This window comes from Hippocampus guttulatus, chromosome 1, assembly GCF_054856545.1.
Source record: "Hippocampus guttulatus isolate MCC_2025c chromosome 1, RoL_Hgut_1.0, whole genome shotgun sequence".
Lineage (NCBI taxonomy): Eukaryota > Metazoa > Chordata > Actinopteri > Syngnathiformes > Syngnathidae > Hippocampus > Hippocampus guttulatus.
The window spans coordinates 30,745,660-30,773,201 of record NC_141261.1 but is presented as its reverse complement, the minus strand read 5'-3'; the positions used below and the strand labels follow the sequence as shown (position 1 = coordinate 30,773,201).

The window sequence follows — 27,542 nt, the reverse complement described above, 5'->3', positions numbered from 1 at the left end:
TCTGTCCTTACATTTCACCAAACGGCCTGCCGCTGAAAAAAAAAAGTATCCGTGCATGACGCTGTGGGTGAGAGGCTAATGGCAGAACTTTCATAATTCATAAACATTATTTAAAGCTCAGTAGCTGTGTTTGGCCCCCTGCTGCTTCTCCTCCTCAGACTGACCCTTGTAGGTGGGGTATCCCAAAAGGGACGTTTTGCCCTTGAGGAAGATCAGCTTGTCAGAGCTGGCACTGGGCAGCGTGGTCGTCTTTGGCCAGAGCAGTGTTGGATTGTTGGATTTAAAAAATAAGTCCACCTCCCTGTGCTCCGCCGGCGCGTGCCCAATGAAGTGTGTGCGGTTGGGTGACCAGTGGCGCATTTGAAGCGTATCAAGGCAATTTTTGTCCTTAGCCCATTTCGCCCGAGAAGGTTGAAATGAACTTGTTGTTTTGTCATGTTTGTATTATTAATGAACCGCCTTGTCAGCCTCGAAAACTTAGGTAGTATGTCACACGCATGAATAACCAGACACAACCAAATAAAGTAAACACACACACACACACACAATGTAGGATACAACACAGCCAGCTTTCTTAGGTGTCAACCAAAATAGCATTTAGTTGCCAACACAACCACACTGACCAGCAATGTGTTAACGGTCTCAAGTGTATTGGCTGGTTATACACGTAAGACAGTTTGGGCATGTTTCTGTCATTTGTTAGTGAAATGGGTGTCCCAAGGTACTTGACCCATTGTGGGACGATTGCAGGATGAACGAAACCCCAGTTACATCCATGCTTAGTCTGTGCTTTTGAAGAAACTTCTTGTCTTCAGACCCCAAAATGGGCGTCCATTGTGACAGATGGATGGACCGTTTCATCCCAGGGGAGGGAATGCCCATCTCTGCTCGGGCGTGTTTGGACATTTTCTCAAAGCGCACAATGCTTAACTACAGTTGTTTCGAACATCAGAGCGTTGTTGAAATGTGCCAATCGATTATTCAGAGTGCACCAAAAACTGTGTGTCGTTGCCCGCTCTAGGCACTCCAACTTCGGACACGGTGGTCAGGCAATCCAGATGGAAACAGTTCAAGCACGAACTGCTGATTAGTTTAGAACAGGAGTGCCCACACTTTTTAGCATACGAGCTACTTACAAAAAGACCATGTCAAAATGATCTACCTATTATTGAATTGCGAAACATACATTTATTTATAAATATATTGAGGAGTGCCTGTTTCACCATCTTTTCATCTTGGAATAATTTCTTGTTCTGAGCAATTAAGTGGCTCCCCTGGAAAGACGCTTCTGTCGCTACTTTTGCTTTCGAAGTTCGCTGCATGAAAAATAATTGCTGACCGAACAGTTCCGTGATCGTTCTCCTTCTCAGATCGCTTTTCGGAGGGAAGTCGATGTCATAGTTTTTATGCACAATCCGAAAATGCCACTCCACGTTGATTTTTTTTTCGGAAGGTGAGGCAAGCGCAGTTTGAAAATAACATCATTGAAAAAGACTCATTGTCCCACTCGGTCTGTAAGTGGTACGTTTTCATCATGTAACTTGATCCAGCACCCTCACACATTTTTAGCACCTAAATTTGGTTTCTAAATGAAATGATAACTCACGATCTTGCAAGGAAGGTGACGTTGTGTGCGCATACGCATGCCTGTCTGTGTACGTCTGCGTCACACGATCTACCCAAACTATCTTTGCGATTGGTTGGTAGATCGCGATCGACTTATTGGGGACCGGTGGTTATCAGAGTGTGTGTGTGTGTGTGTGTGTGTAGTTTGTATACGCTCTACAATTGACTGGCGACCAGTCCAGGGTGCACCCTGCCTTGCGACCCTAATGAGGGCAACCAGGATAGAAAAGAGATGGTTGGCTTGCAGCAGCTTGGTATTGGGGAGCGAAATCGTCCACTATAGGTCACCACTGAGGTTTATGCTGAAGTGTTTTTTTTGTTTTGTTTTTTTGGGCAAGCTTTGTGGTGACTGGTCCATTTTCGGTCAATGTATGAATCAATGTATGAAGACCCTGTTGTTTTCCCCTAGCCCCAGCATCTTTCCAGCAATTGCCACACTCACCCACCTCCAAACCTCTGTGATTGTTGCACATCTACCAACCTTTTATTTTTTTTCTTTTTGCATCCATCACCCCACCCCCACTGACCCACACATAAAGTAATTTCACTGCAGTTGTGGTTATTGTTGGAGCCTGCTCCTCTGCTGGTGGCAGCTTGAGGATTAGGGCATAGTTGAACAGACGCAGCAGGATGGCACACTGAGCCATGAGGTAAGATACCATGGAGTTATTATTATTTTTTTTTTGTGTGGTTCTTGTTGTTGGTGATATCCAAATAAATCAAGGGTATCCCTGTGGGTGTCCGATATTTTTTTTTTTTGTTGGTCGAATGGATGCATCATGATGCCTGAACCTCTACTTGGACTTGCTCGAAGGGTTGTGTTGTCTCCTATGGCCAGGCTCTGTGATGTGGACATCCCCTATGACAGGAGTCAGACTGCAGTGCAAAGTTGTGTGACATTCAGTAGATCGGCTCAGTTTTTTAAATTTTTTATTTTTATAAACTGGCAACGTTCTCAAGTCCAGCCCCCGGCATCTCATGTCTTTTCTCTTAAGGGATTCTTTTTGGACCACTGGTTGTGTGTGTGCATGCGAGTATGTACAGATGTAATATAAAAAAATGTTAGCAACTACAAATTTGTTGCACTTTAATATTTAGGAGACACTAATCAAGGGTACAGAAAAGGAAAACTATGACTGTGATCTATCTTTTTGGTCGCCATCCCTCAATAAATATGACTCCGTTGCTGTTTTTAAAGCAAGCATATCCTGTTGAATACATTCCGAAATGAAAAATGTTCGCTTCATCATGCAAATGGCCTTTCCCATATGTCAAACAAGCTAGCCTGGTGTTAAACCAATTACAATTTGGGTTTGTGGGTTCAGCGTAAGCACCCACGCACTTGAATTTGTTTTTTTCCCCACCTGATATAAAAACTGGGTGGCCCATTTCAGGGTAAACTATCCCATCATAAAACATTGATTTTCTGTACCAGCAATGTTCGAACGAAGTAACCAAGTAACATTTTCAAAATTTGAGTGCAAAAAAATGTTAACTACTCTTCATAACGTGAACCAACCCTTTTGACAAGAGATGAATGTGGAGAAGGACACGCGGCTCACTTGACCATTCAGCATTTCTTTTCCTCTCGTTTTGAGGAGCCTCAAGGTTGAATTTACCAAAGCCACCAATTTAATGGTTCATTTGCGTGGCTTTCGTGTTAGCCGTGTGGGCTTCAATTCCCATTCAGTGGCGGAGTGAATATCAGTGTGATAGAATGGCAATGTCTATGTGTGCACTGTGAATGAGACACTGTGATGCAGAGCATGAACGATGCTACACCAGGTAAAGGTTAATATTACCTCATCAGAAATCTGACTAGGCATCGTTTTTTTTTCCACGAATAAAGATGATATAATGTCGATGTTATGAACAGTCTGCAATGGGGACAGCTGGATGGATGGATGGATGGAGGATGAGTGAGGAGTGTCCTCAACATGGGGACTGGGGGAGATGTGCAGAGTCAGCGCTTGCCAAGTAAAGTGGAGAGAATCTAATTGGAGCTGGAGAATTGAACCATTCTTTTTGTATGTGTGCATTTCGCTCACTAATGGACAGAACAGTTGCTTGTTTACTTTCAAACTTAGCTTTTACAAACGAGAGTGATGTCATGTACAGTATTCTGGGCTCATGACATCGCTGATCAATTTGTGAAATGAGACTTCAAACCTCCTTTTTCATCTACTATAACTGCTTGAAACAACAAAATGTATTTTGCAATGGAGAGAAATATTTGTTGTTTTGTCATGTTTGTATTATTAATGATCTCGTGCTCTGGAAAGTGCTTTTTTTTTTTTTTTTATAGCTGCAGCAGATGAGTATCGGCTTTTTTTCTGGAAATTCTGGTCCACCAACTGGCATCTCAGGAGGGGGAAGCCATGCACCATGAACACTGTGTGTAGTGGAGATGCGGTGCTGCTGACCTCCATTCGGCACATTCTCAGCCAGTGGGCAAAATACTTGGAAGACCTTCTCAATTCTATCAACACTCCCTCCTTTGAGGAAGTTGAGTTTGGTGATTCTGAGGTGCGCTCCCATATCTCTGGGGTTGAAGTCACCGGGGGGGGGGGGGGGGGGGGGGTTAAGACTCTTCTCGGTGGCTGCATGAGCCCGGAGTTGCGAACGGCTCTGGATGTTGTGAGGCTTTCCTGGGTGACACACCACTATAACATTGCATGGACATCGGAGACAGTTCCTCTGCATCGGCAGACCGGGGTGGTGATGCTACTTTTTAAGTCAGGGACCACAGGTTGTGTTTCAAATACAGCGGGATCACACTTCTCAGCCTCCCTGCTAAGGCCTATCCAGGGGGTGCTGGAGAGGAGGGTCCATCGGGAGGTCAAATCTCAGATTCAGGAGGAGCTGTGTGGTTTTCGTCCCAGCTGTGGAACAGTGGACCGGCTTGACCCCCTTGGCATGTTACTCTGGGGTGCATGAGAGCTTGCCCAACCCGTCTACATGTTTTGCTGACTTGGAGAAGGCATTCAACCATGTAACTCGAGCAGTTCTGTGGGGGTGCTTTGGGAATATGGGGTACAGAACCTCCTGATATGAGCTATTCTGTCCCTATACCACTGATGTCAGTTTGCTTCGCATTGTCGGCAGTAAGTTGGAAATCGATTCCAGTGAAGGTTGGCCTTAACGAAGGCAGCTTTGTCACCGATTCTGTTCATAATATTTATGGACAGATTTTTTTTGCGTGCAGCCAAGGCATTAAGGGGGTCCAGTTTGGTGGCCCCAGTCGTGTGTCTATGCTTTTTGCATATGATGTGCTACAGTTGGCTTTATGAAGCTGCACTCTCCAACTCTCACTGTAATGGTTGGCAGCTGACTGTGAAGTAGCTGGAATGAAAATCTGTACCTCCAAATCTGAGACCGCGGTCCTCAGTTGGAAAAGGGTGGAGTGCCCTCGGGTTGGGGATGAGATCTTGTCCCAAGTGGAGCATTTGAAGTATCTTGGGATCGTGTTCATGAGTGAAGGAAAAATGGAATGGGAGCTCAACGGGTGGATCGGTGGAGCCTCTGCAGTGATGCCGGTCTGTTGTGGTGAAGACGGAGCTGAGTCGAAAGCTGAAGTTCTCAATCTATTCTCAGTCTATGTTACCAGGTCCTGAGCGCCGGGCCATTTCGCTAAAGAACAAGATCCCGGATACAAGCAGCTGAAATGACTTTCCTCCGCAGGGTGTCTCGGCTCTTTCGAGCTTTGGAGATAGGGTGAGAAACTAGGTCATCCGTGAGGTCAGAGTAGAGCCGCTGTTTTAAAGGTGACAATTCCACGCGCACTTTAAGTACAGTGCCATTGGTGAATATATCATATTGATCCACAAAATTGTTTGTGTCTACGGGGCCCATTTGTGAGCCACAGCTTATCACACGTCTAGTTGTGTCGCAATCCCTTGGTGCAGGACATGCTTTGAGTCTGTGGCAGAGTTGTCTGTCTGTGTGTGTGTGTGTGTGTGTGTGTGTGTGTGTGTGTGTGTGTGTGTGTGTGTGTGTGCGTGCGTGTGCACGTGCACGCGCTTGTGTCAGTATGTGCGTGTCTGCCAGTGTATGTGTTAATGTGAATGAAGTTTATCCCCACTGGCCGAGATGCACGCTAAATCATCGTCACCAGCGGTGCTTCGCAGTACTGCTAAGCTGGAACATTTGGCACCAAGTCAGCAGTAAAAGAAAAAAAGGACACAGAGAAATAGAGGACATTGAGTTGAGGAATTCAAAGGAAGTGGAAGTTGGACACCAGGAGCAGAACAGGCGATCTGGCTGTTTGATATACGGAGGTGGCAAGTACGCGGCTTCCATCCGTCTTGGTCTCGTCACTCGCTCCCACTCAAGGAGATGGAGCCGTGTGATGACGAAGATGAACTTGGGGGATTAAACACTTTCAAGTGAGTGCGAACTAATCTTCACCATTTTGGAATTTCTTTTACATTTATCATTTAGGAATTTCTGAGCCGAAGCTCCCATTATTGATCGATACCTCGTTACATTCCCAAACAAGTTTGTCATGCGATTGTTTGCATGTATTTAAGTTGCTTGTCTTTTGGGAAATAAGGGGTGGGTGGTGTGAGTGGGTCAGTTGAGTAATTCTGAGTTCCGTCAGTCCTTTATGTACTCCATTCTTCAAAAGGATGTAAAGGAGAAAGTTGAGTCACATCTGAAACAAAGCACGCAAAATTATTGCGCATCATCCTTACGTAGAGCAGTGGTCCCCAACCTTCTTTTCTGCCAGGGATTTTTCTTGTTTGGAAATTGTTTTGCAATGAAGTGGTGGGGATGAGTACTGAGATACAAAGTTATATTTCCGATCACAAATTAATCGCCAAGGTTGGCTGGGGGCAGATGTACCAAATGGCGGTCCGCAGAGTGGTGCTTGGAGACCTCCGGTTTGGAGAATGTGCTCTTTCTCATAAAGACTTTCTCATATGCTCCACTACGACTGCAACTGTGACCATTTCATGAATCTTTTCTTGTGATTGTCTGTGGTTTACCTAAGCGGTTCGTGCTTGTCAAGTCAAGTCAAGTCAACAGTATTTATAGAGCACTTTCAAACAGCCATCGCTGCATGGCTTGTCATGCCATATGTCATGTGGTTCGTTGAATTGTCACGCACGTGAGTGTCACATAAGCCTGAGGAGGCTCCAAGATGCAATACACTCCCACGTTCTTGTGATTGCTCAACAGATTCTGAGATTACGTCTGAGATCGGTGCGAGAGGGCTACCGATGGGAAGTCTTTAGAAGTCTCGTGTCTTTATAAGTGTCATGTTACTTTGCATGTCTATTCATATGCATTGCAGTGCTTAGCCAGTTCAGCTGAGCGCCTGCCATCAAACAAAAAGGAGAACCTCCGACATTGTGAAGTGTTTTAATGCACACTCAATAAGCGCTTAGCGTCTAATGCCTTACCATTTCAAACCGTAATGAGGCACCTTCACCTTTTAATATCCAAACTTGAGCCAGCTCACTGGGTTCAGCGTCTGAAAATTTGCAGCCTGAATCAAGCGTAACATTCAATCACTGAAACCATTGCATGTTCAATGATGCAAGCAACCAACTATAATTTAACATTTCAACCAAGAAAAGAAAAGAATTATAATAACCAATCAACACAATGAATGACGATAATTATTTTATTTTAGCATTAAAAATACAACTGATGTTATTTTCGCTTTTTGTGACATCAGCCAGAAATGATGCTGATAAATTAGGGCAGCTATGGCAAAAACATTAATTTGGGTGGTCAGGAAATAGAAGATATTTACTGTTACGCTTTACATAGTTTGTACTGATAATGTGAAAACACTGCATTGCATTCCATTGGATTCTTCTGTCGGTTAATAGATCGCACTAGATTATTATTTTTTTAAATGGCAGTAGAGTGGTGGGTGTTCTGCCACTGATTGTCATTTGGCGTTACAATTCATGTACACACAGATGCATGGACAAAATGTAAACTAAAAAAAGACTTCTGGCCAACACAGCAAATACCACATGTTGGTGTATCTAAGACTTTCAACCAGCCTCAGCTCCTCTAAATTAAATGTGTCACTGTGTTCCCTGATCATTTTTTACACCCACTGAGTGTAGCCGTTGTTTGGCAAGAAATCTAAATAAATAAATAAAAAGAATAAAATAAACTAAGAATTGTTTGGGTTTTTGTTTTGTTTTTTGCTCGGAACCTAACCATGGAGCCAGACATCTGCTGTTCAGCGTGGGTCTGTCGGATTGACGAGGTGCCAGATCGCTGCATCATTGTTGAAGGATTACAGCAGTTGGGCGAGAGGTCGTTGGCCAGTAAACATGTGACCTAAAAAGCAGAGAAATGAAATTGGTGTTATTGATGCAGTGGAGCTGAGTCTGCAGTGGACAGAACACGGGGCTCCTTCTTTTTCAATCTTGTCGCCTGCTGTCATGGCTATCCAGAGTCATCAATACTCAAAATAGTTGAATGTCGACTCAACAGCTGCGGCTGTGACTCTTTTGAACTTTTATGTTGCAGATCAGCTGGGAAACCTCCATATTGTACAAAATGGTTTAATGGGTTACACCATTTCATCATTTTATGCACCTTACAAATACGACCATTTGGTTGAGGCTTTTTTCGAGCATGACTGTGTCCCAGAGTACAAAGCAAGGACCTTAAAGGCATGCTTGGATAGCTTGGTTGTGGAACAACCCGAAAGTGCTGACCACAACCCCATCAAACATTGTTTTTGTTTTTGGAGTGAGCTGTGCATAAGGGACTATCTCATACGTTCAATATATTGATAAACAGCCACAGCAGTCATGCCAAGTCACTTGACTGGTTGGCATCAATGCTTAAAGGTGCAGTTCCCAGTCCAAAAACGGATTGCAAAATTGGAATGCAACCTCACTTCACTAATCCCTCATTAACGTGTGCAAAAACAATTCTCAAACATGGCCATTCCTAATGGAATGCAATTATGAAAGCATATAGTCACAAATAAGGCACATCCAACTTCACTTCGAAACCCTCAATTCCAACGACACACATTCCGTTGAGAAAGCAGAGTCAGGTGACTCAAAGTTGGGCTCTTCTATCTCTGTGGTTGAAGTCATCAAGGTGGTTAAAAAAAACTCCTCGATGGCAAAGCCATCCGCCTGGAGATCCTAAAGGCTCTCGATGTTGTGGGGCTGTCCTGGTCGACACGCTTCGACATCTTCGCGTGGACAGGGGACTGTACTTCTGGTTTAGCAGAAGGGGGGGCGGAAACGTGTGTTCCAACTACAGAGGGATCACGCTCCACAGCTTTCTCTGTAAGGTCAATTCATGGGTGCTGGAAAGGAGTGTCCATCGGAAAGTCGAATCTCAGATTCAGGAGGAGCAGTGTGGTTTTTGTCCCAGCTTTGGAACAGTGGACCAGCTCGACGCCTATGGCAGGCTCCTTGAGGGTGCGTGGGAGTTCACCCAACCAGTCTGCATGAGTTTTTTTGGGGAGATGGTGCGGGTGCTTCGGGAGTACGGGGTATCAAACCCCCTCATTTTCTGGTCCCTGTAGCACCAATGTCAGGGTTTGGTTCGCATTGCCAGCAGTAACTTAGATTACCAGTAGTTTCCAGTGAGGGTTGGACTCCACCAAGGCTGCCCTTTGTCACTGATTCTGTTCATAATCTTTTTGGACAGAATTTCTAGGCGCAGCCAAAGTGTCGAGTGGGTCCAGTTTGGGTGTCTCAGTATTGCATCTCTGCTTTTTGCAAATCTTTAAATGCCCTTGCGCCAGCTTACCTCTCTGAGCTCCGCCATGCCTATGCACCTGCCCGATACCCTCATGTCTGCAGACCAGATGCCACTGGAGGTTCCGAGGGCTAAGCGGAGCTTCAGAGTGGATCAAGGCTTTTTTTGTTGCCGCTCCTTCCCTCTGGAATGACCTTCTGTTAAATGTGAGGCAAGCCCCTTCAATGTCATTTAAAGACACATCTTTATTATTTGGCTTTTGAGACTGAGAGTGTTTTTGTGTTTTCTGGTGGCTCCTGTATATGTGTTAGTATCATTAACCCTTTCAGGGACAGCGGTTACTACAGTGGACAGTTTATCATGTTATCAGGTTACAGGGTGCATGAAAGGGTTAATTTGTGTTTTAATATGCTGTTTTCACTTTCTTTTGTTGTATATATTTTGTATAATTGTTATATGTAAAGAGTGATTTCAGCTGCAGCTGTTGTGAAACGTGCTATACACTCATAAATAAAGTTGTATTGTATCGTATTGTATAAGGCTTGACAGGCTTCTTGGCCATATGGGTCAGTTGGCAGGTAGATTTCAGCTTTTTTTTTGGTCTCAAATGAGAGCTTGGACCATTTTATAGACTGTTGAAATTATGTGCGGTATCATCTATTTTAGACACAGCCCATGTTATAAATGTAGTTGTGCTGATGTTGGGCAAAGTACTGTTCCTGAAAAAGCTGATCACACCATTGACCAGCGAGGCCGTTAGATCAATAACTTGTTCGCACATCAAACCACCATTAGAGTGTACAGCATGTGTGAGATGGCGCGTTTTATTGACAAGGCACCATCGCGTTGTGTGTTCAATATTGTTGTTGTTGTATATGCCTGGAGGCTGATGGCGGAAAATGATTATCTCAGTAGGCAAAACTCATTACAACACTAATGTAACTGTCCCCGAAGAGCTACCATTGAGAAAACAACAAACTGGTGTACCACAAAGTGAGAATATGAAATCCATTGTGTGTTTTCACACATCTCCCTTATGAACGAAACAGGCTTATTGCAGACAGCCGAATGACTTCAATGTTTAGACAATGTTGAGAACACAATGTTATAAAACTTGCAATAGCATGTGCAATTTAACGTTTGAGTTGTGCATTTAAATGATATAGAGGATGGTTCAGACTCAAATTAACAACTTCTGTTGTGTTATGCGATTTATATCTATGATGAATGTTTAGCATGTATTTGAGATGTACTGAATTTTGAAGTGGAATGGATTATATAGCCTACCAGTACTTTAAAATTTACAGCATTTCGATTCACATAATGGATTTCCAGCTTACCTTTTTGCATGCGTGGATGCTTGAAAAAGAGGTAACTGTATTTTGAACTCATTACTGGGGTTTCTCCGCATGCAGGTTAAAAGTTCTGAACAGATTTTGATGGGTGTTTGGTTGCAACGTACAGTAGGCTTGCACCGATGACCCTTCGAAAAAGCTCAGAAATTCAGCAGATTACTAGTTGTCTACTCGTAGACACATCACTCTCGCCACTACCCTCTCCCGAGGACGCTATTTAGCAAGCTGACAGCATGAGGTGCGATACAACTGAGCTCGTCAATGGCTGATATTCAGACTCACATATTCATGGGAAGCATGCTGGCATACCAACTAAATATGCATGGGTTGTTGAAATAGAGCCATCACAGGTAGGTGCAGAGTTGAGCAAATCTGGGATGGTAATCAAGTCATGGTCGATGTTGAATTGCGATCTTTGTGAATTTTTGTCATACCATGATGAAAAAGAACTGTGCCTCGACTGATATTCTTGACTGGCAAAATTTTCCAACTGTTCTTCCAATATGAATGATTCTTGGAAATATATACATAAATAAGATAAGATAAGATAAGAAACCTTTATTAGTCTCGCAATGGAGAAATTCCCAATTCACAGCAGCAAAGTTATGAAAGCAAGAAGTAGAACAACAAAATATAGGAGCTGCTGGAAAGGCAGCCACTCTCGCGGCGCCATTTTGAAGTCAAAATAACAAAAATAACACAACACAACACATAGGACACAGACAGTCGTGCAATCTTCACCAATTTTCTGCATACACTTTGTTCTCTGAAGCAGTTATAGATGAAAGAGGAGAGGATCAAAGTGTCCTTTCTCCAGTGGATCAGAGACGTCATGCTGAAAATGTGCACACGTCTGCTACAAGCTAAGTTTTGAAAGCAAACACGAAGCTGTAGCGTCCATTGACGAAAAGAGGTTAGTTCACCTCTCCTGTCCCACGTAATCCGCTTCAAACTCCAAGCCGCGACTCCCAGCTCCAAATCCGCATCGGCGCTCCGCGCTAACGCTCCTTTCTTCTCATCGTCGGCTCCTCAAGACTTGCATCCATCCAGCCGCAGACCGTTCAACAGCACCGATCTCTCCGCTGAACAAAGCGGGGCTGTGAAAAATGCTGCCCATTACAGGCGCAAGACACAAGCGCCCCGGGACTGTCCAGCAACGACAGTCAAATGGCGCCGACATTCCTCCCAGTCAAAAACAGTGCTGGTATACCCATGCTGCCGAGAAGGCGCAACCACCAAGCACAGTCTCCTCCTTGATGAATGTAGTGGCCAAAAAATGCTGAAAAAAGTCCACATCAGGTCCACACGACGTAACAACAAACACAAAGTGACAAAACAAACACAAAAACAACAACAAAAAAAGCAAGGCTCATGAGAGCACTTGCTGACGGCTGCCTACTCGGGCGCCATCTTGACTTAAATATGACATATGATGTTACTAATACTTATGTAAGAGATAGATAAAATGCACACTCAATCCGAATCAGAAAGGGAAGATTACTAATTAAGTAGCTAGTAGCTTCAAGGGCTAAAGTTAACTGTTTTACGTGTACATGTAAGTTCAATGGTCATTATCACAATTTCCATTTAACCAGTGATGGTTTTGCATAAGCGCCATTCTTTTGCAGTCCGGCCACAGTGGGTGGCCGTCTCCAGCTTTGGGGGGAGTCTCAGAGTCTCTCGAAGTCTCCAACAATAACACTTCATTTTGAAGAATAGTCACAAGAAAATCTGAAAAGTCACTAATCCAGCCACAAAGTTGCTAAATTGGCAACGGTGGGTATTGAGTAGAGATTCCATAGCGCTATCATTGGTTGTCAAGATCACGACAGCTAGAAAACTCACACCACCACTTACTCCCAAAAACAAGTCATTTCAACCTGAATAATAAGTGGATAGGAGGTATGCTGTAATTCTTCATCCTTTGCGTATTTTGACAGAAGAAGGAGACTGGCAACTGCTTTACAGAGGGAAGAAAATGCATAACGTAGGTCTCCTGTGAAATCAGAGATACAGGACAAAATTCCAGCAACTTGCCCTCCACATTGTCTCCTCTTTGAATACAAATCTCTTGCTACATTCATGGTTTCTACCTTGACCTTTATCTCTCACTTTCAAGCCTCTCTTACATGCACGCCTGTTCCCATTCTGACACCCCGCCTTGTATCCAACTCCCCTTTCCCTCCTCACCCAATCAGATTAGGTCACAGGAAAAAAAAACGAGAGATTGCTGGTTGGATTATTGACGCTGCACAAAAGAAATTCTATGATCTCATTGTTAGAAGAGCATGTGTGTGCATGCATGTGAACAAAACGGTATCGTGCACCTCATCTACTGCAATGCTGGAAAGATGCATGCCCTGTTGCATGCTACATAACCAAGCAAAAGTCCTGGGCATCATTTATATTTCGTCATCCTTACCTTACATTTCTGTAGGTCAAAAGCGGTTGTACATGATGACAAGGGTCGGCAGCTGCCACCTTTAGCCAATAACTTCACCGCCAGTTGCCACCACAAAATAAATCAGACTTATATTGTGTTCTTAGTGTGTAGAAAAAAGGATGCTTACATTTTATTGCTACTCTGAGCCCTGTTTCCTTTCAAGAAGAAATGCTTGCATCTTACAGCGCTACCAGTTTAAAAAAAATAAAAATAAATAAAGGTCAAGTGTTTAATTGACCACCCCCAATTAACCACAGACAGGCTGGTAATCTTAGATTTATTTTGTGGTTGTGGTCGATGTTTAATATGATCAAGTGGTCTGTCAAGGAGTATTTTTAGATAATTGGAGGTTTATTGAGCAGCGGCAGCACAATTTCTAGCTTACATCGGGGCTTGCTGCCTGGCTATACAAAAAGGTGGTTTTGAAAACATACGTCTACCAGGTTTCACGGGAAACATTATGACAGGAAACATTCATTTGTAACAAAGCACTGTGTGGAAGTTTTGACAAGCCGAGAACCAAGCGCTGCGCGCATGCACTCGCTACTATGTGTTTGTTTCTCTCTTTCTCTCTTTCTCTCTCTGTCTCTCTCCATCCATCCATGACATGAGCCGCTTATCTTCATCAGGGTCACTCGAGTCTATACCAGCTGTCTTCAGGCTGTAGGCAGGGGACACCCTGAACTGTTTGCCAGCCAATCGCGGGCCACACATAGATGAACAACCATTCATGCTCACAATCATACCTTGGGACAATTTAGAGTGTTCCATTAACCTGCCATCCATGTTTTTGGAATGTGGGAGAAAACTCACGCAGGCATGCAGAGAACATGCAAACTCCACACAGGAAGGCAGGGGCCGGAATCAAACACTGAACCTCGACAATGTGAGACGGACACACTAACCAATCTAAACCGCGCTGCCCTGTATTGTTACAGTGCTTGAAAGTCTTTAGTCTACGGCAGTGGTTCTTAACCTGGGTTCGATCAAACCCCAGGGGTTCGGTGAATAGGTCTCAGGGGTTAGACGGAGCCTCTGCCATGGAGGTTAAGACACACCCGACTCAACATGTCAATTAGTTATGACACGCCGGCTTGGCCATCACTGGCTGCAGATGATCACATTACATTGCTTGTCCAATCAGTGATGGGGGAAATTTAGTTCGCTCAGTAGTCACCGTGTGACTGTCGTGATAGTATGTCATACAATTTAAAAAAAACTATACTTAGGCCATGTAATTTTCCATCCATCCATCCATTTTCCGAACCGCTTAATCCTCACTAGGGTCGCGGGGGGTGCTGAAGCCTATCCCAGCCGTCTTCGGGCAGTAGGCGGGGGACACCCTGAACCAGTAATTTTATTTACTTTTTTTCTGTTTTTAATCAATGTGTTTTTTTCATGTCCTGAATTTGTAAAAAATAAAATTTGTATTTTTCACAAGTGAAGGGTTCGGTGAATGTGCGTATGAACTGGTTGGGTTCGGCATCTAAACAAGGTTAAAAACTACTGGTCTAAGGGCAATGTGTAGAATTTTTTTTATCTTTCAATGTTTATTCCTAATATATACTGTATACAGTAATCCCTCGTTTATCGCGGGGGTCACGTTCCAAAAAGAACCAGTGATAGGTGAAATGCGTGAAGCAGTGAGCTTTATTTTTTACAGTTATTATACAATACTGAAATCAAAGACCAAAACCTGTTTTCAGGCCCAAGCACAACCCCCCCCCCCCCCAAACGTTTTCAACAAATAACTACGTTATAATAGTTCTTGGAAATACTGTATTGTAAAATAATATTGCTTGAGTGTGTCTTCTGGTGTCTTTACCGGTGCAGAACGTTTTGTCGACATTGTGGGGTATGTATCGCAACTCAACTCAATTCAACTGTATTTATAGAGCACTTTTAAACGTATGTACAAAGACGAGGTGCGGAGACTGTTCACGTTGATCAGTGCCTGAGCCAATCAGGATGTAGAACGCAATTCACTGTTTAAAAGCATTAAAAAAACTGCACTAAAAAAAATATGTGAAACAGCAAAGCCGCGGAAGGTGAACCGCGTTAGAGCGAGGGATCACTGTATATGCAATTGGCTGGCAGCCAGTTCAGGTTGTACCCCGCATACTGCCCGAAGACAGCACGGATAGGCTCCAGCACTCCCACAATCCTCATGAGGATAAGCGGATTAGAAAATGGATGGATGGGTGGATGGATCTTTCTGCAACGGATACCGAAAGGAAACAAATCGCCCGATCACGTATTTGCTGGCTCAGTGACTATAGCACGTGTAAAATGCAATGCACTTACTTCGTCACTTGAGGGAATACTAGAAGTCGTTTGTGGTATTTTGCTGGCATCTCTGAGAAGAAATTGGTTGTGGGCATGCCTACATTATAACAGTATGTTCAAAATTTAAGTAAGTAAACAATGTTCGTTCGTAATTTTATGATTTAATTCAGTCTGCGGTTCATGATTTACTTTTGACCTTTTTTTCCCATCAGGCTATTGATTTTACCCCATGACACAGACTAGGTTAGTGCTCAACATTTACTTCATTCATGTGGTATGCATACAATTTGCCAGGGAATGCAGAAATTAAAATCTTAATTTGCGTCAGTCAGTGAACTGTGTGAATATGAGTTTGAATTAGGGGTGGGCAAATAAATAAAAATAAAAAGATTCTTTTTTTTTCTCAAATTTTTCCATCATGGTAACCTGCTTATATCCTCCAAAAATGCTGAAAATCTATACTTGCTTCCCAGGACAAGGATTGGCACAACATTTTAGAGCAACAGCTCTTGTTTACTTTTTGAATGCTTAAAACATCTTCAGCGAAACATTGCACAACAAGATTCTTCCGCGATGTTTGACAACGAACAACTTCAAGCGATATCCAGGCTGTTCCACACCTGGCAAAAAAAATTATGGAATCACTGCTTATAGGCGGAGTATGATCATTTGAATGTTTAAGGTCAATCAGAGATGCCCCACTGAACAATTTTTGTTCAAAATGCCACTCTTCTGGCTTTAAGAAACACATTCAGATGATCATACCCCAGGAACGGTGATTCCATCATTTTTTTCAGGGGTTGTAAGTTTCGAACCGCTTGGGGGAAGTCTGTGGACGCTGCTGTGTTCCAGGCTACTGTACATTTTCCCTTTTGTCCCTTTTTACACGCCTAGGCTTGCGCAATTTTCATATAAATTAGATAAAATTAAACTAGCACTACTACTACTATTGCTAATAATAAGAATAATATTTTGAATGTGACAATTTCAGCCGGTTGAGGAGGCGTGCACCACTCCGACTAACACACTGACACTGAAGAGCATGTTCTTTTAATTTATCCTGTATGAAATCAAGTCAAAGTAATTTAATGAGAAAAATGTGCTTATGACTAAACGCCTGTTTTGAGGTCTATCCATAAGAAGGGTGTCATTTTAATGAAGACAACTTTTGATGACAGTGAAACATATAAAAAACATATTAAGCATCTTAAATCCCTATTGTGCCATTACGATGATTGAAGTAGTTGTCATTATGGGAGCCATGAATTTCCAAAGAAACTTCAAAGGCTTGCCTCTTTATCCCGGTCACCTGCATCATGTTTGAAGCAGAGTCGCTCCTCACATTTCCCAATGAAAAAAAAAAATAAGAATCCTGCTGATGCCGATAAACCTCACCAACAAATATCATGGATAAAATACTCTGAGGTGACTGACATCACCTCTTTGGTCAGCTCAATAAAGAGCAGCTGTGTCTGGCACAATGATGCATAAGTAATAGAGTTATTGATGGGTGCCAAAGACGGTACTTTTTTGGTATGCACCGATTGTGCTCGGTACTACCGAGCAACACATCACATGAAATCAAATGATGCCAGGTTTCAGTTCCACAGCGCATCTTTTTTAAAGTTTTAACTGTGCGGGAGTGGAAGAGTTGGCAAGTTTCCATGGGGCATTGCAACGCAGCAGTGCACATACACCACCATAATCACCCATTCACGCAGGCTTTAAAACACGTTAGAAATCCGGGTTTGGAAACGAGGGAGACTTGCCCGCTGCCAAGCCAAACAAATACAGTTAGGAAATATATTGTAGCGATGATGAACTACAACCATAACCATGTTATTACTTGTAGCAAAAAAAAAAAATGTAGCATTACATACCACGTGTCATGGGAGGAACAGAATTTGGAGCCAGAAGCAGACAGGAGAGAAAAAAATGATTTTATATACAAAAATACAAAGTCCCAACAGAGAGCAGGGCTGGATGCAGAAGGCATGGAGAAAAGCTTGACATTCTGGCAACGTGTCAATGAGCAACCTGAGCTTTAATACTAAGAGATATTCGGACATGGCCAATCCAATACATAGGCCCGCTTTTACCAATGGGTTTCACTGGGCTGTCCAGGGGCCTCCGGTAGGGCCTATCAGAATTAAAAAATAATCATCATCCTGGGTTCGATTCCGGCCTTTTGGAGTTTGCATGGTCCTCCTGCGCCGGCGTGCTCCAGTTTCCACCCACATTCCAAAGACATGCATGGTTTCTCTAAAATTTCCCTAGGTGTGATAGTGAGGGTGAATGGTGTATGGGCCCTGAGATTGGCTGACAACCAGTTCAGCATGTACCCTACCTATTGCTCCAAGTCTGCTGGGATACCCTTGTGAGGATACAACGATTCAGATAAGGGTTAAAAATAAAAAAATCCCAATTTGTTGATTCATTTCCATTCTTGGCATGAATGGACCAACCCACAGGCGTTTCGGCGAGGCGCCTTGGCCATAATTATTGTGTCTTAAAAGTCTAGTAGTTTCATATTATTCTGCCACTTCTTAAACTTTCTGTCAGTCAATTCGCCGCTGCGAAGTTGATGAAGAGGACAACTCGACTGGGCCTATAGCTTTATGCCAGTCTTTTTTTTTTATGCATAATTCAATTGTGAAATATAAATCAGTTTGTGTGTTATTAAAATTCACTTGACTGGTGTCTGCTTGAATATTACATCGATGGAAGCGTGCATAATATACAGGTTGGAATGAATCAGGGAAATTGCATTTATTTCAGTAATTAGTTTCAAAAAGTGATACTTTTGTTATATTAATTCACCGCACACAAAGTGAATTATTTCAAGTCTTTATTTATTTCAATTTGGATGATATCCAGTGTTTTACAAGATTAAAATGTTTCATGTGACCTTCAGGAAAGGATCTTCAGCACAGAAATGTTGGCCGTCTGAAAAGTGTCTTCAAGTAACATCCCCTTAATACTTTCAGAAATCTTAATAGTTTCATATTACTCCGCCACTTGTTGAACTTTCTGTCAGTCACATTGTTGCTGCACCAGGCGGCAGAGATTAATGCCAAAGGGCCTATTGGAAGGCTTTAAATTCCACATTATTCTACCATTTGTCAATCAATCACATAATTTGCGGCATCTGGCGATGGTGGTGGTCGGCTGGCCAGTCAGCCCCACGCGCAGGCCACCCGCGGCCCCCGCCACGGTGGTTGCCTCATGTTGCTGTGGCACCGTGGTGCACAACAACTGTCTCAATGGATTTAAAATTAAGAAAAATGAATCTTCGTGTCTTTCTGCTCACTCTTGTGTGTCTGCAAGTGCTTGAGTCTCATTCTCTGAGTTTTTAGCCATGATAAAGGTAAATGCAGTTAAGAGAAGTCTTCCCCACAGACCGGAAAGTGTGTACTTCTTGATTTGTTTTTAAAGCCGGCAACTGTTAGCAAGCACTCTACCAACATCTAGGACGTGTCTCTCAGTCAGTCCGTATTTTATCAATAACAAACTACTCATTAGCATTGACTTTCTGTCACAGCGTATTAAGTCAGTGTTAGTTGGCGCTGGCAGTGAACACTTCCAAAATCATACAGTGGATGCTAAGTTGAAGGGCAGTATTACGCCCCATGGCTCAAAGGATCCCAATAAAAGAAAGGAAGTATGACAGATAAGACTTGTTCGATTTATAAAATGGCAAGCATAATACCATGGACAAAAATAGTTATTCATTTTAAAGAATGATGGTTCACCGCATGGGTTTGGAAGCAGGTGCCCTGGGTTGAGGGAAGACGGTTTTACTGGCAGGGAGCACTGGACCCCGGTGCCAGACCTTACCTTACTGTTCTGTTTAGTCTCTTTTAGAGCACTATTGTAAGAGCAACATCATCGAAGAAGAGAGTGCAGCAGTATTGCTCTTCGCTTGCTGATGAGTTTGGCTTTTGAATACTTCATGACGTGGATCGTTTTGGCACCCTCCTCTGTGTTCGATCAATGCTACATATCGACACAATCCATCCAAACAACCTGTAAAAACATGTTTTCATACAGTGTGTTTGAAACATTCTTGCCGGTTGTTCCGCATTCGCACGTTCTGGTGTCTGATTATATAATTTGAAACTTTAAACATGCACATAAAGCATACAGTTATGAGTGAGAAAAGAAAGATTCATATTTCTGCTGCTAAATAATCATTATGCGTCTTTATTTGTGGAAGTAAAACTTAGACGAAAAGTCTTTCATGTCTTTTCTTGTAGTTTTTTTGACTACTGAATTATGGATATGTTGTGAGAAAAGTCTATTTCAAAATTACATCATTAGATTTTTTTTTGGGGGGGGGGGTTACATTTTAATGCTTGTATTTTGACAAGTTGTTACTTTTCCACTCACCTGAACACGACACCCCCTCTCCTTCGGATGTACTGAAAGAAAGATGACATTAAAAATCAACACTTTACAATTCTTTTCCCTGATGAACTACAAATTGTTTTGGGAGTGTATTGGGTCTCTATCTTGCTGTATAATGATCATTCTTCATGCCTCTGATGTCAATATCGCCGGATAACATTGGTCAACATCTCATTTGCGTTTACATTTTTCCCAGAGGGAATGCAACACACATCATCATAAAAACTTGATCAAGTGAACAGGCAATGTTTTAGTAACATTTTAACTGTTGTTCAATGGTGGAAGAAGGTGCTGCCAAACGTATTCACACCTATTCGTTTGACTTTGTCTTGCTATTCCAAAGGCAACAGAAAAGACAGACGTGCGGAAGAAGGTTAATGATTTTACGCACGCATCAACCATCTCTGAGGTGTTGAATATCTTTATGATATCAATGCACAGCGCGCTCCCCATTACTCTCCACACGAACATTGTGACCTCTGGCTGTATTATTATTCATGTGATGTCGTAGTCCACCCCCCGCGCTGCAGCCATCTGTCCTCTTTGTAATAAATATCACTGTTTTAAATCAGCCAAGTGGAGGATGGCAGAGCAATCTTGACAAATGAAAAAATGGTCCCGCTGTCCAGCCCATTCGGTATATTGACTGAAGACGAATGTGTCAAGCTTCAGTGTATAAACGAAGTTTATGAAGTACTGGAAAAAACTTGAAGGCCCCTGGATTTCTAGATTTTGTTTTATTTTTAATGACAAAAGCCCTTTACGTATTTGTTAATCCAAATTAGCGGCTGCCAAAAGAAAACAAAACAAGCTGCAGTCCAATTCATACATTGCTGTTGTTGTGGGCATGTGTTTTCCATCATTATCGTTATCATCATCATCATGGCAACGCAAAACCATTTTCTCGATTGTCACCCCTGCAGCAGAGCGGGTGTGGTGAGCGGTGGCTCATTTCCTTGGGGTATATTAGCTTGACTGCAATGGAACAGCCGATTTAAAGAAGGCTGTCTAAATCGGATAAGTGAGCAGAATTCTTGATTCTTGGAGTATTTAAGAATATAGGAATAAGAAAACCTTTAGTCGTCTCACAATGGAGAAATTCCCAATTGACAGCAGCAAAGTTATGAAAGGAAGAAAGTAGAAGAACAAAAAGTATAGGAGCTGCTGTAAAGGCAGCCACTTTCGCAGAGCATTCTTGAAGTCATAATAACATCATAACATCAAAATAATACAACACAACAATTTTTACCGAAGCTTGCCATTTACATATTTTAAAAGAAATAAATACATTGATAAAACCCTCTGTATAGGACATTTTTGGACTGCAGTGGGGCATGTGGTTACGTCGTCTGCCTCAAAGTCAAATTACCGGTGGTCATGTTCAAAGTTCTAGCTGTGTTTGTGTTTGTTTTCTCTGGTGACATCCTCCCACTTAATAAGTTAATGGGCTCTTTGTCCATAATCCTCCATGATGCAGAAATGCGGCTTAGTCTTCACCACTTTTGAAAAAAAAAAATTCTACATTATTCTACATGTGCTGTGTACAGGACTTTGCCAAATTAACAATCTCAGCTATACATGGTCCATTTATCTTTGCTCACTGAATCGCATCCTGCTGCCCGCCAGCTTCAACTCAGCACATGGACACCTATCAGCTATCAGGAAAAATCGCAAAGCCAGAAAAGTGGGAATTGTATTATCCATAGTGGATAAGGCATCACGGCGTGATTTGCAAAGAACCCATTTAAGACTGTAATGTGCCCATAAGTTTCAGTGAACCAGTCTAAAAGTTGGTTTGTCTATCGGTGCCCTCTGAGTGAGGACACGCTCACTTGTGAGCCTGGACTGGATAAGCCATGTCATGGATGACTGCATTGTGTGGGGGGTGAGAGTGGTTGAACCAACACTTCTGAGATGCTTAAGGGGATGCATGGCTTCAAAGGCGTGTGAACGGCTGCTGCAACGATTGCCAACATTTTTTGGCCTGTTTGTAGTTTCATAGGGAGTTTTATACAAATCTGAAAAACACAATGACATCAAATGAAATCTGACATTAGAATTGATTGGCAGTGACGTGTAACCATCCATCCCAAAGTGGCGTTTATCTGTTGGACATAAAACAGAAACCACAAATGAACTCTGATAAAATGACTCACAGTTATGTGTCTCTTCTACTGCGCTTAGGGAATATGTGGACATTGTCACAATCATGGGAACGTATGAGAGGAAAAGGCCTTTTCATGTCCATTGGCATGCTTGCGATGTGTGTGAGGCCACAGAAAAGACAAGGTTCATTAAAAAACCCTTTCTGCAGGCCTGATGGTGACCTGCTTCTTATACAAAGGAGGAGACACATATAATGTCTTTTATCAGCATACAGTAAAAGTCCTCGGGGCCAAGGCTACCTTTTGTTTTTGCCACTACAGCAAATACATGTGACATTATCAAGACTTGTGAACTCAAAAGGATTCCTGCCTCCATGGAAGTGGAATGCAGGCCACCGAGGAAGACCATTAGGCTCATGCACTCGCAGCCAACTGTACTATGGACACCTGCTCAATTTGATTATATCGAATTCAAGAAGTAGATGAGACATTATACAGTTGAAATGTAATATGGTATATATATATTTTGCTCATTCAGGTTTACTTTTTTTTTTATCATACTGGGATTTGTTTATTGTTTATGACCTTGCTTGCAGTTGTGGATTGCAGTGGTGTTGAGCTATTCAACTGTATGGATGGAGTGATCTATTTTTCATTATTCTATTGTAATTATTAAAATAAACACCAACTAGATTTGACTGCAAAATGCAGCTCCGCGGCATCCGGAGATAACATCATTGAGTTGTTTCTCTCTTGGTGTCATGCATCATTGGTGTTGAACAAACAGACAGGTACAGTTGCGACAAGACTAGTGATGTGATTGCTGCGAGACCCTGGAAATACTCAACTCAACTCAACTCAAACCTGGTTGTATTCCAGTTCACCCTCTTGTGATTTGCATTGCTGAAAATGCACGTACTCAACACACTCAAGTACACTCAAGTAGATTTATTTTCGTGTGGTAGTAATGTTCTTTTTTTTCTATGCACGACTACATCACTCTTGTCTGTCTAGTTTTTGGGCACTCAAACATGCCACAGTGCAGAGGTACCGGGTTCAATTCCAGCTCTGGCCTCCCTGTGTGGAGTTTGCATGTTCTCCCCGGGCCTGCGTGGGTTTTCTCCGGGTACTCCGGTTTCCTCCCACGTTCCAAAAACATGCATGGCAGGCTGATTGAACACACTAAATTGTCCCTAGGCGTGAGTGCGCATGGTTGTTCGTCTCTGTGTGCCCTGCGATTGGCTGGCAACCGGTTCAGGGTGTCTCCCGCCTACTGCCCGAAGACGGCTGGGATAGGCTCCAGCACCCCCCGCGACCCTAGTGAGGATTGAGCGGTTCGGAAAATGGATGGATGGATGGAACAAGTCAGGGCAGGTCAGCGGGAGCAGGGGAAGGCATGAGAACTGTAGCTGGTGAGTAATACCTTGAAAGGGGTCCTCTGTTTAACTGGAAACCAAAAATAGCTAACACTTTTTGGCACGCGTCCAGGTACAAGCAGCAACCCCGGTACATAATGCAGTGGTTCTCAAATGGGGTTTCTGCACCCTCATGGATATGCCAGCCGTCCTTTGGCGATCTGCAAAATAATTGACAAATCAAACCAGTGACTCATCTGGATCATAGCTTCAGGCCAATTGAAAGCTTTGACGGGATTGTTGTGTGCCATCATGTAAGTCTAACATTCTGGAGGAATATTGAACTTAATTCCAGGCAATTTGCGAGACTTCTTTTCTATGAAATAGGTCAGGAATATTTAGTTCAAAGTGTTAAAAAAAATATACATTTTCCCCACCGGGATTAAAAGGTAAACATGGTAGTTCCATTGAATCGCCATTGGGATCATGTCCTTGGAACATTGCTCTCTTTTAAGTAGTTCCTGGAACCAAACGTTTGAGACCCCCTGACCAAAAGGGTGGAGGTAGTACCGGTAGTCCGTTCACTGGTTCAACGGAGTGGTTCATTGACTTGTTCAGAAAATCATCATTTCCGTCTGGAACCTGGAACCACAAGGTGTCTTTAAAAGCAGCAAGCTATGTAGAAGGAATGATTAATTCAGAATTTCTACTATTGTTTTTCTTTTTTGACTGTGTCTGCTTATTGCTCTTGGAATTCATATAGGTATAGCCAGGCTTAAGAAGTAACACAATACATGTATCGGTGTTACGTATTCAGAATACCAAAAAATATGACAAACGGATTACAGTTACCGAAAATAATCAACGTAATCAGATTGCAGGTACATTTATTAAACATGGAATATTTTGCGGGATTACATTTTCAATACGGTCCGCAGTAGTCCTTGCCTACTCTCAAAGTAGTTGGCCTAAGAGCCTTTCCCATGCATAATTGGTTACAATATAGATCCACAAACTGCCGTTTTGTCGAGCAACAAGTCAATGACACAGCTCACTGGAAACAATGGTTTTAAAGCGGTCACTTTCAACAGTGATTGAAGAAAATTGATGGTGAGTGGTTTCGTGTCCAGGACTTATAATGGATGATTTATTCATTTTAAATAACATTTACAAATAAATGTGTGATTTGTCAAAATTACCCCAACTGCTATTTACCATGGAGGAGTGCTAAAGAGCTTGCAGGCTAGCTCAACACCCGCAACTTTGAAATACAAACACAAATCCAATGAAGTTGGTATGTTGTGTGAAACGTAAATAAAAAGGGAAATACTCAACTCAACTCAACTCAACTGTATTTATAGAGCACTTTCAAACAGCCATCGCTGCATACAAAGTGCTGTACATGGAGCAACTAACATATATACAAAAATAAAGCAATAAATCAGGAACAAAGACTGTAGAAGGCACCAAACAGGAAAACTAACATCAAATCTGAGTCATGCTGAGTCAAATGCCAAAGAATACAAGTGAGTTTTGAGGCGGGTTTTGAAGATGGGCAGCGAGGGTGCTTGACGAATGTTCAGTGCGAGGTCATTCCCGAGAGAGGGACCAGCAACGGAAAAGGCTCGATCTCCTCTGAGCCTCAGTTTAGTTCTTGGTACTTCTAACAATGTCTGGTCCGCAGACCTGAGGCGCCGGGAAGGTGTGTAGGGGCGGATGAGCTCAGAGAGGTAAGGTGCGCGAGGTCATTTAAAGATTTGAAAACAAAGGAGCTGGCACCGGGTCATGTTTCCCACTGTGTTCCATCACCTTTTCTTTTAACATTGACTGAACATTTGGGAACTGAGGACACTAATCGTTGAAGCTTGTTAGGTAGAATTCTTATCCATTCTAGCTATAACATTCCGGGGTCTCTGTTGAGGTCACCATTACAGATGCTGGCTTTTGAACTTTGCGGCCAGAACAGTTCAGTTGGTTCGTTTCCTCTTTGGCCTAGATGACACGACATCCACAATTTCCCAAAACACTTTTCAACTTGGCATCAGTCCACCTTGGATGAGATCCAGCTCAGAGAAGGCGGCGACACTTCAGAGTGTTGCTGGTATATGGCTTTTGCTTCGCATCGTAGAGTTTTAAGTTGCACTTACGGATATCTGGTGCCGAACAGTTTTTACTGACCCTGGTGTTCTGAAGTGTTCCTGCTGAGCCCATGTGGTGATATCCTTTACACATTCATGTCGGTTTTTGATGAAGTGCCACCTGAAGAATCAATAGTCACGGGCATTCAATGTTGGCTTTCGGCCTTGCCGCTTACGTACAGTGATTTCTCCAGATCCTCTGAACCTTTTGATGATGTTATGGACCGTAGATGAGGACATGCCTAATTTCCTTGTAACTGTACATTGAGTAACATGAGTAACTGTTTTAACTATTTCCTCAAGAAGTTGTTCACAAAGAGGTGAACCTGGCCCCATCTTTGCTTGTGAATATACTGAGCAAGTCGGGGAAGTTTATTTTATTACCCCATCATGGCACCCACCTGTTCTCTCTTAGCCTGTTCACCTGTGGAACTTTTCAAATAGGTGTTTGAAGAGCATTTTTTTACTTTCTCAGTCTTTTTTGCCACCTGTACCAACTTTTCTGGAATGTGTGGCAGCAATACAATTTAAAAAGTTTTTGCTTACTTGTTCAAATCAAAAGTTAATCAGTGTGAACCTTTAATAGCTTGTCTCACCAAAGCCATTCATGTTAAACATTCGTAAGACAGAAAAGGCCAGACAAATGTAGATACAGTAAAATATATGTCCTATTGAATTTGTTTGTGTGCCATTCGTAAGATACTGTATTTAGTATTGGACCAATCAAAACTGAAAAGTAATGAAATGACATTACTTCGATATTATGGAACTTGGATTACCGTATTGGCCCGAATATAAGACGGCCCTGATTATAAGACGACCCCCTCTTTTTCAAGACTCAAGTTTGAAAAAAAAAGACTTTTTGAACACCAAATTAATTTTTGTACAGAAAATAATTACAGTACATCTGAAACAAATTATTATAACAATATATTTGAGAGAAAAAGCATGTTATTTTGCCTCATTCAAATCTTAATATCTGAATATTTAAATATGTAAACTAAAGTGCAATCACATTCGTAAATGAATGACTTCTGGTTTTAGAAATGTAAATTACTTCATAACTTCTCCTCAGCTGCCAGTTAACCTGGCCGATCTTCGACCCACTTTGCTCCAGATTGCCGCTACGTTTCTCCATTTTCTGTTATCTCTTCTATTATTTTCTTCTTTTTTTTCTTACCGCTATTTTTTATTTTTCTTCTTCGTGCTACCGCTATTTTTAATTGTATTCTTCATGACAGGGGTTCACTTTGGCCTGGGGAGTGAAGTTCAGAATTCGCTTCAATTATATCTGGCGCCATCTAGCGTCGTGAATGGGTATAATGACTAGACCCCGAATATAAGACGACGCCCACTTTTTCAGTCTTATTTCAATGCAAAAAACACCGTCTTATATTTGGGCCAATACGGTACTTTATTAAGTACATTTTTCATTGGACCGTCTCAAAACTGGATTGGAATAGACTTTTACGGTAATTTTCTAAACCCTGCATGTAGCGTAGCCTAAACCACACCGTATCAGAGAGCTGAACTCCACCACTTGATGGGCCATTTTCAAACATTAAAAAGCCACAGTCACTTTTGCTTTCACTTGATTGTAAAGGTCTCTCTTGGGAGACGGCTACCAAAGACAGAAGGAGAGCTTGCTTGGGTCAAGTGATGTCTTACAAGCTTTCTCTGGAGAAAAAAACAACAGTCCGCTCTTGCTCGGCCCATCACCACGCTTTTCATCGCTCCCTCTCTGGGGCTGTGTCTTACCAAGCGTTTGATGCAGTTTCATTTAGCCGCCAGCCATATTTCAAGTTCATTTCTTCATCTCACAGCCTCCTGCTGCTGCTTCCCTCTCCGGCCTCCAAAGAGACTTGTAGCTCAGCACAGCCGCAAAGAGAAGCCTGAGCCAGGGAGCATCCATCATGCATTCATTGCTGTGGACCGCATCCTTCTGTCCCTCCCTTCCTCCCTCTCTGCTGTGTCCCATCCGTCGTCCACTCCAGTGCACTCCCTCCTCCCCGCTTGCTGCACCTCCCCGTACCCTGAGATGGAGAGCACTCACACAGGCTCACTGCAGCCCATCTATGCAAGGTGCGATGCAGCAGACAGGGCTCCGAGAGACAGGAATCTCTTTCCTCGCT

General features: G+C 42.7%; 1 protein-coding gene across 2 annotated transcripts in view; it reads left to right on the top strand.

The window, feature by feature from the left end:
* The first annotated feature begins 2,190 nt into the window (after window positions 1–2,190).
* The window catches only part of LOC147211339 (FERM and PDZ domain-containing protein 4-like), a 56,303-nt gene continuing 30,951 nt past the window's right edge, over window positions 2,191–27,542 (top strand). Inside the window, exon 1 of one of the 2 annotated variants that reach the window (XM_086126114.1) lies at window positions 2,191–2,276. In XM_086126114.1, the coding sequence (XP_085982240.1) occupies window positions 2,272–2,276 (5 nt within the window). In that variant the 5' untranslated portion in view covers window positions 2,191–2,271. Of the gene's footprint in view, window positions 2,277–5,707; window positions 6,012–27,542 lie in introns of those variants that run through there. The other variant, XM_086126100.1, reaches the window with a different exon arrangement.